This window comes from Gossypium hirsutum, chromosome A03 (assembly GCF_007990345.1).
Source record: "Gossypium hirsutum isolate 1008001.06 chromosome A03, Gossypium_hirsutum_v2.1, whole genome shotgun sequence".
Lineage (NCBI taxonomy): Eukaryota > Viridiplantae > Streptophyta > Magnoliopsida > Malvales > Malvaceae > Gossypium > Gossypium hirsutum.
Window position 1 is genome coordinate 7,457,664 of NC_053426.1, and position 9,265 is coordinate 7,466,928.

Sequence of the window (9,265 nt, forward strand, 5' to 3'; positions counted from 1 at the left end):
TGCTTTTAAAACCCTGACTAGTAATGAATTAGGATAATAAATCAAACATCATCCTTGTTTAGCAAGTAACGTAACATTAAATTGACTCAAATTTCGAAAGCCTAGGCCGCCATTCTCTTTTAAAAAGCAAAGATTTTTCCAAGTACACCAACGAATTCCCCTTTTCCCATGTCCCTTCTGCCACCAATACTTCGCTATAATATTTTTAAGATCATCACAAAGGGAATTAGGTAATAGAAAACATGCCATTGTGTAAGTCGGAACTGCTTGAAGAATTGCGTTAATAAAGATTTCTTTACCTCTTTGTGATAAACTTGGTACTCCAATTATCAATACGTTTTTTAAGGCTATCCTTCAAATTTTGAAAAGCTTCCTTCTTTCTCTTTCCCACCATATTCGGCAATCCCAGATAGCGTTCTGGCTCATTTGAACTTCGAACACCCAGTAAATTGACAACCGTTTGCTTTTCTTCTTCTGAAGTGTTTTTGCTGAAAACTACCGTTGATTTATCGAAATTCACACACTGCCCCGAACAAAGTCTGTATTCTTCCAATATATTTTTGAATAGATGCACCCCACTTCTTGTGGCTTCCCTAAATAAGATATAGTCATCGGCAAATAAAATGTGTGAAATCGGTGGACCATTCCTGCTAACTTTCACTCCTCTTAAAAGTCCTTCCCGTTCTGCAAGTCGCAATAGTTTGGATAATCTCTCACCACATAAAAGAAATAAAAATGGGCTTAATGGATCACATTGACGAAGTCCTCTGGTCGGTTGAAATTTCTCTTCTCGATGTCTGTTCATGGCCACTGAATAAGAAACAGTGGTAATACATTGCATAATAGCCTTTACCCATCTATTTGCAAAACCCATTTGAATCATTATATGCTTTATAAATTCTCATTCGACCCTATCATAAGCTTTACTCATATCGAGTTTAACTGCCATGAACCTTTTCTTCCCTATTCTTTTCCCCTTCAACGTATTCAGGATTTCATAGGCTAACAGCACGTTGTCAGATATTAGTCTTTCTAGCACAAAAGCACTTTGCGCAACTTCTATACATTTTTCGATCACTCTTCGAAATCGGTTCGCAAGAGTCTTTGCCAAGATTTTATAAAGAACATTACAAAGACTAATCGGACGAAAGTGTATCATATTAGAAGGACTAGAATTCTTCGGGATTAGTACAATATTTGTAAAGTTAAGTGATCTAACCTTCATATCACCATTTAAAAGATGTAAGCAAAAATCGGTAACTTTATCACCAATAATGTGCCAGCATTTTTGATAAAACAGTCCTAGAAATCCATCTTCTCCCGGCGCCTTCGTAGAACCCATGTCGAACACTGCCATTTGAATTTCTTCTTTTGAATAATTTGCTGTTAATTGTTTATTATCCTTCTTATGTATGCATCATCCAATGCCTGATAACAAATGTTCGTAAGGACCCCTTTGTTCTGTCGAAAATAGTTGTTAAAAATAAGAGCGAGCGATTCTCTCCATTTCCTGTAAGGTCTCCGTTTCCCTGCCATCCTCAGTTTGTAACTTACGAATACAATTTTTCTTCTTACGTTGTGTTGTTTGGCTGTGAAAGAATGCTGAATTTTTATCCCCAAATTTCAACCAATTCATTATGGCCCTCTGTTCCCAATACCGTTCATCCTTCTCTATTTCAAAATTTAATTGTATTTTTGTATCAATCAACTCAGCTAAATTGTTGTCATCTCTATCAGCATCATATAGATCTGATAACTTAGCCGTAAGAGCCTTCGTCTTCTTCTGTCGGTTCCTTTGAATCTGTCCAGACCATTTGACCAAGCCCTTCTTCAGATTTTCTAGCTTTTGCACCAAGTCTCCTGAAGACATCTCCCAGATTTTATTAACCTCACTAAGAAAAGATTCCTCTAACACCCATCAGGCTTCAAATTTGAAAATTCTGTTCCTCAATCTTCCCCTTACGTTGCTTGTATCAGCTAAAAGTGGATAATGGTCTGAAAAAGAATGTACTAAATTTTGCACTTTCACCTCCGGAAACATGGATATCCATCTCGCATTGGCCACTCCTCTATCCAACCGTTCTCGAATATTTGTCTTTGGAAGGTTGCCTCTTTCCCACATGAACCATTTACCAGAATATCCTACATCAGACAGTTGACAATCCTCCAGAGTTTTTCGAAATAGACCCATTCTCCTTTCATCCCTAGGTATCCCTCCCTTTTTTTTCAGATTCAAACATTATTACATTAAAATCCCCACAAATAAACCAAGGGATATCATCAGCAACTTTTAAACTTCTCAAAACATCCTACAAATCATTCCTGTCTTGTGCATACGGGGACCCATAAAAACCTATAAATCTCCATTTGACTCTTAATTCGCTATCTTCAATATCCACATCAATGTGTCTTTTTGAATTAGAGCGAAAAATGACTGAAACACCCAATCTCCATGCCAAACATAAACCTTTTCTACTGCCCTCTGAATCAACCTCAACACCATTTCCAAAACCATATTTTTGGCGCACCCCTTCTATCTGTGTCTTACCAAGCTTTGTCTCCGTAAAGAAGATAATTTCGGGATTATACGTCTTCAGCAGATGCTGAAGTCTACAAATTATCCGCGACCTCCCCAAACGACGACATTCTAACTTAAGATTTTCATTGCGCCTGGTCGGCTTGCCTCTTGGCAGCTGCCGATGATAATTGGTTAGATTTCATCAATCTCCTGCTCCTTACCATTAAGTAGTCCATATCTTCTCTCTCCGAGAAGTCATCCCTCGCTCCTCTATTTCTCTTCTTTCCCTCTTCTCCAATGAGGATACCTTCCTCCAAGTCATGCTCCATCCTTGTTTGCATCAATTCTGACTGTATATTTTCATTTTGATTATCAAAAGATAAGGATCCCCCTTCTAGATTAAAACCCAATACTGGATCGATAATCTTTCCACTCTTTCCATTGTTATCCACATTCCATATTCGATTATTTGGGACCCAATTACTTCCTCTATCCCCTTCATGACTCTCATCATCCTCTTCCCGAAGCCAGATACTGTTCATCGACAAGGCTCTACGTGATTAGGCACGCAAAGATAGATCTCACCCTAATTCAGCAATTTCCACACCAAGCAATATCTTAGCTTCACAAAACGAGTCGCTATGCCCCAATCGACCACAGTAGAAACAGAATAGAGATAATCGCTCGTACTTAAATCTGACATATGAACATCTTCCATTAAACATAACTTGTTTTTTCCTTTTCAAAGGTCGTTTGATGTCAATCTGGGCCATTGTACGCATGTAATTACGATTCTCCTTCTCTAAATTTGCACCATCATATCCAAAAAATTCCCCAAGAAATTACCCAATTGTACGGATAATTTTTTAGAAAATAAACCAACAGGGACATCATGAATTTGGATCCAAAAAGGGGTAAATATTAATGGCACCTTTAACGGGTCCTCCCCCCATTGCAACTTATAAATAACCAACAAGTGATTATTAAAAGTCCCAGGTGAAAAAATTAGAATATATACCTTTTATCTCACAGATCCCAGATCTGAACTCTATGGACCTGATGCCACAAATTTGCCATCGTGCTTTTCATGGCTGGGAAGTGGATTATACTGGCCATTAGAAAGCAACCTACTAGTTGGAATTCACTCATTTCTCTTCCTAGGATTGGATCTATTGGAATTTCCAAAATTTCATCCTCTTCTTCGTTAAGTGTCAGACCTGCTAATTCAGTTTCCATTGTTGCAGGTATCGAACGCCAAACTAAAGAATCCTTAAATCAAGCAAGGACTAAAGGCTGATTAGCAGAGCAAGACTTACAAAAAGACGAAAGAGTGCCAAAAAAAAGATAAAAAAACAAGAAAACCTAGATACTCATGCCAGTGGCGGCAGACTTGGACTTGTTAGGGTAGCAAACTCTCTTATTATTATCTGCATCTTAAAATTAAAGTAAGAAGAGTTTAATTTCTAGAGTCCATTATATGCAAAGAAAGTTATAGCATCTTGTAATACTCGGAAATTAATACCTTATTAAACACATATTATTTTTTAGATTTTGAAATTATAATTTCAAATTCAATATTTAATCATAAGGCTATAAATTTTAAAGTGTGCACGAATTTTATAATTAGAATTTAATTTAAAAATAAAAATACTAAATTTATTTTATTTTATTTTTAAATTTGATTCAAGTTTAAGAATTTCATGTTAACATTTCGTAATACTAAATCTTGCGTAATTATCTGGGAATATAAATATATATACATCATAAATATATGTATAAACATGAGATCAAGTATTTAATTAAACCACACTTCGAGCACTCTAAAACCTAGATTCAACCAGAACATCATTTAATCAATTAACCCTTAAACCCTATACACTAACCCTTAAAACCTTGAACACTAAGACCGTAAACCCTAAATACTTTAAAACACTAAACCCCAAACAACAAACTAATTTAAAACACTATACCCCAAACCCAAGATAACAAACCCGGCCCATACCATAAACTTAACACACTATACCATTGAACCCTAAACCATAAACTTAAAATATATTCTACCATTGAACCTTAAACCATAAGCCTTAAACCTTAAATATTAAACCCTAAACCCAAAAATAAATTTAATCAATATTAAGTACTGCTTCCACAATTTATTATAAACATAAGCTTTTACATTAATATCTATGTATATACACATCAACATCCATATGATTTTTTTGGGTTTAGGGTTTTAGAGTTTATGGATTAGTATTTAGGGTTTATGTTTTAGAATTTAAGATTTAGGGTTTAATGTTTAGGATTTAAGGGTTTAGAGAAAGTTATGCATATAACGTCGATTTTAACAGCTTGGTAACTTAAATGAAAACTTCTAAATAGTTTAGTTATCAATTTGTAACTTTTCATAATTAAGTAACTAAAATGAAACTTTCTCATAGCTAAGTGAATGGTGTAGTTTATATTTTTATAAAGTTAGTTTCAAATACCAAAATATTTAAATCGAATTCAAAACAAAAATAAGAAAATAATATGAAAATTAAATCAGATCAAATCAAAACGAGTGTCGGTTACCCTACTCAAAAATAGCTGCTCAACATTTTGCGGCGTTTGGACCAAAAACTCCACTATTGATCAGTTTTAGTGGCGTTTGAACCAAAAATGCCGCTACTACTCATTCATCAGTTTTTAGTGGCGTTTTAGCTAAAAATGTCGCTATTGATCAGTTTTTAGCGGTGTTTGTGCCAAAAACGCTACTATTGTTCAGTTTTTTGCGGCATTTTTATAATCTTTGCAGCGTTTTTTGTTCAAACTCCACTAAAAACGCCGCTAAAGCCCTATTTCCCTGCAGTGAACCCTGAATCCCCAAATCCTCTAAAATTTTCCCCAATTTGATATCCTTAAATCGGTTTCTCAAAATCCCCAAATCAAAATACCTTTGATTTTTGCTGAAGTCCCTTTGATTTGCTCTGGTAAAAATATCAGTAGTTTTCCCATAACCCTTAACCTCGATCTATTTACCAAAATATTTTTTCTGTGAATCTTCTTTGTATCTTGCATTCGCAAATATTAGGAAAAGAGGTGCCCCCGAGGACATAGTTGAGAAAAATGTTGAAATGAGACAAAAGAGGATGATAAAGAATAGGTAATCTGCAGCACGTTCACGAGCAAAGAAGCATGTTGGCTTTTTTTTTTGTTATTTATCTCTAAAATTTGGTAATTAATCAATAGCATTTGCATTTTCAGGGGATTCGGAAGATACCCAAATTGAGATTTGTTGGGTTTTTATTGAATCTAGTTTGATATAATTGACATTTTTTGAGTTTCATACTTAGGGTTGTTTGATTCTGCCATAAAAACTCTCACTTACGCACGTCATTTAGTGCTATATACTCTCCACAACATTGTTCTTTCTTGTGGGGTTTTTCCAAGAACCAAAATTAAACTATATTTTATGACTAATCCCTAATTACTATAACAACATAGTGACTAGAATGATGCTTAATGATACTATTTAGTTAATCATTTTTTTTATTTTATTTGAGGTTTTTATTGCATTTATGCCTATATACATGTAGCTTCTGTCCTAATTAAAACATTGTTTGGTTTTTAATTAGAAGCTTTTCCTCATTTGTGTTCCTATTTGGATATATAATTATAGATTTTTTTTCATTCATATTGTGTTTTCTTGTGCAGATTGAATGGGTGGTTTATACATTTACTTTGGATAACAATTTTTTATTTCTTTCAGGATTTGATTGGGTTAGATGGTGAGGATCTTGCTCAATTCAAGCCTTCTGCCAACCAGAAGTATGTATTTATGGTTTTTTTTATATATTAATCCCATTACTATAATGATTTCAGACTGGTTATATATATAATCATGATATACCTAAATGCAGTAGCAATATTAAAACTTACATATTTTTATATGTAATTCATGATTCTTGTTCATAATCTAATTTCAGATTGGAAAATGAAAGTGCGGCGACCTAACTGATTTGTTAATTTGTAGTGCTATTTCCGTATAATGAACTTTAAACTGGAAAAGCTTATATTTTTTGTTAAATAATGTTCTGTATAATATCATTTTCTCTTTTGTTAAATAATGTTAAATAATGTTCTGTACATTATCTTTTCTAATAGTTTTAGTTTCCTAGAACATTTGGGTGCTGCAATTGACTTGAGTAGTTTTTCTACACATTTGGGTACTGCAACAGGATATTGGGATACTTTTTTAATTCATGTTTTGCCAGTGTACTTGGTCATTACAGTATGCCATTGAAGCATACATTTATGGATACATACAAACTTTATTTATGCATGTAGTGCTTTTCTGTATCTAGATGTATGTATACAAATATCAATGCATATAAAAAAATAAATCCATAATAGATTTAACTCTCAATTGAATGAAATATTGATTATAATAAGCATGAAACCAATTCCTATGGTGGACAGCTTCAAGAAAAAATGAGAGCATGATTAACATTTTAAGTATAAATCAGACTTAAGTATATATCTTCCCTAAAATAGCATTAATGCCTATTTATCCTTAAAAATACCATTGTGTTGGGCCCTTTCATCTGATATGTAGCATGGATGAGTTTTACATTTATTAAGTTTTCTATGATAATGTTTTTTTTTTCTTTGCAACTACTTATTTGTTACCTTTCTTGTTGACTTGCAAGGCTGATATTGTCATAGACAAATTTCATTCATCAATATATATGTTTTGAGTATGCATCAAGATGTATAATTGTCTGAATTAAAATTGTTGTACTCAGCAACAAATTTGTTAATAATTTCAATGTTTAGATTCACGGGATTGACTGTTTACGTTTCTTAAACAGGTACATTCAGCTATTCAGCGAGAACTTCTAGTTGTGATAGCAAAAGCTCAAAAGCTTATAACTCTGAGCAAATTCAGTTAATTTTGAAAAACAATACCCTCTTTTAATACATTTTTTAATTTAGAGTTAATATTATGCTACCGGAAGCAATTGCAATTGTTATGGCCCCAATTGACACGTCCAGGTAGATTCACATTTTTCTCCCAATGACCAATGTTGTTTCGGATTGGAAGAACTGTATGAAAGAAATCAGTTAAATTGTTGTTGTTAATGAGAAGTGAGTAAATGGATGTTTGAAATATCTTTGTATGGTGGATTGAATGCTACTGTATATTGTTGCTCATTACCCTAAACCCTAAACCCAACCTTAAACCTTAAACCTTAAACCCTAAACCCTAAACCTTTTATTTAATAAATGATTGTTGTTGTTTAAATGCTGTAAATTGAAGTGTTTAAATGTTGTAAATTGAAGTGTTTAAATACTGCAATTTGAAGTGTTTAGTTGCTGCAAAATTGAGATGTTTTATTGCTGTAATTGAGGTGTATAAATGTTGTTAATTGAGATGTTAAAGTGCTGCAAATTGAAGTGTTTAAATGCTGTAAATTGAATTGCTTAAATGTTGTAAATTGAAGTGTTTAAGTACTGCAAATTGAAGTGTTTAGTTGCTGAAAATTGAGATGTTTTATCGCTACAATTGAGGTGTATAAATGTTGTTAATTGAGATGTTAAAGTACAGCAAATTGAAGTGTTTAAATGCTGTAAATTGAAGTGTTAAAGTGCTGCAAATTGAAGTGTTAAAGTGCTGTAAATTGAAGTGTTTAAATGTTGTAAATTGAAGTGCTTAAATGTTGTAAATTGAACTGTTTTAAGTACTGCAAATTGAAGTGTTTAGTTGCTGGAAATTGAGATGTTTTATCACTGTAATTGAGGTGTATAAATGTTGTTAATTGAGATGTTAAAGTGATGCAAATTGAAGTGTTTAAATGCTGTAAATTGAAGTGTTAAAGTACTGCAAATTGAAGTGTTTGAATGTTATAAATTGAAGTGTTTAAATGTTGTAAATTGAAGTGTTTAAGTACTGCAAATTGAAGTGTTTAGTTGTTGGAAATTGAGATGTTTTATCGCTGTAATTGAGGAGTATAAATGTTGTTAATTGAGATGTTAAAGTGCTGCAAATTGAAGTGTTAAAAGTGCTACAAATTGGAGTGTTTAAATGTTGTAAATTGAAGTTTTTAAGTACTGCAAATTGAATAGTTTAGTTGCTGAAATTTAGTTTATGTGCCATGTTATGATTGTGTTTTAAAATTTAACTTGTTTTAGTTCCTTACATTCTTACAGGATTCACATTCAAGGAGTAAGAAACATCGTAGCAACTCATTGGGATCGAACAGTCAGAATTCAGAATCAAGCGACATGCAAGAGCTATATTTGGAGCTTAGACTGTCACTGTAATCAGTAAATTTTTTCTGCCACTTTAAATGCATGCTCATGGAACTGCATTTTATGCTTTCCTAGAATTGTAAGTTCAAATAAGGTGTTGATCTTGCAATTAATACATACAACTTGAGCAAGTTGATATGAACTAGTTTGAATTTTTTTAATCAAAGGAATCTTATGTAATCGAAGGCAATTTGACTTGCTACATGAGATATAGTGAAAAACATTGATCTTCTTGTTCATGAATTTCTATTTGAATACGTCTTCAAATTAAATTATACATTTTTAAACTGGTGGAATCCCACTTCTGCTGTATTCTCTAACCAAAGAATGGAGTGATGTATGTATTGACAACAATATTTCTAAAGGATTTTCTTAAATAGGTAAAGGGATGGGAATGGATTTGTGGTGTTTTTATAATATTTTAAATTTTTTTATTTTTCAGGACCTTTAGTGGGG

At 33.0% G+C, this 9,265-nt stretch overlaps 2 protein-coding genes and 1 long non-coding RNA gene across 5 annotated transcripts; 1 reads left to right on the forward strand and 2 right to left on the reverse strand.

Annotated features, from left to right (window-relative positions):
- Positions 1-295: 295 nt before the first annotated feature.
- LOC121217775 (uncharacterized) lies at positions 296-1,357 on the reverse strand. The gene is made up of 3 exons (XM_041094030.1): positions 1,220-1,357; positions 954-1,102; positions 296-857 (listed from the first exon to the last, which is right to left on the reverse strand). Exons 1-3 carry the CDS (start codon positions 1,355-1,357, stop codon positions 296-298), a joined length of 849 nt encoding a protein of 282 aa, XP_040949964.1.
- Positions 1,358-1,477: 120 nt separating this feature from the next.
- On the reverse strand, positions 1,478-1,870 carry LOC107887541 (uncharacterized). Its single transcript, XM_016811799.1, has one exon. The coding sequence runs from the start codon at positions 1,868-1,870 to the stop codon at positions 1,478-1,480; it is 393 nt and encodes a 130-aa protein (XP_016667288.1).
- Positions 1,871-5,186: 3,316 nt separating this feature from the next.
- LOC107885952 (uncharacterized) lies at positions 5,187-8,970 on the forward strand. 3 transcript variants are annotated; one of them, XR_001680590.2, is made up of 4 exons: positions 5,187-5,660; positions 6,267-6,325; positions 7,369-7,552; positions 8,708-8,970. It is a non-coding gene; the product is annotated as an uncharacterized lncRNA (long non-coding RNA). The 3 variants fall into 3 exon arrangements; XR_001680591.2 differs by having other exon boundaries at positions 5,189-5,660; positions 7,369-7,444; XR_005921897.1 differs by lacking the exon at positions 7,369-7,552 and having other exon boundaries at positions 5,203-5,660.
- The last annotated feature ends 295 nt before the right edge of the window (positions 8,971-9,265 follow it).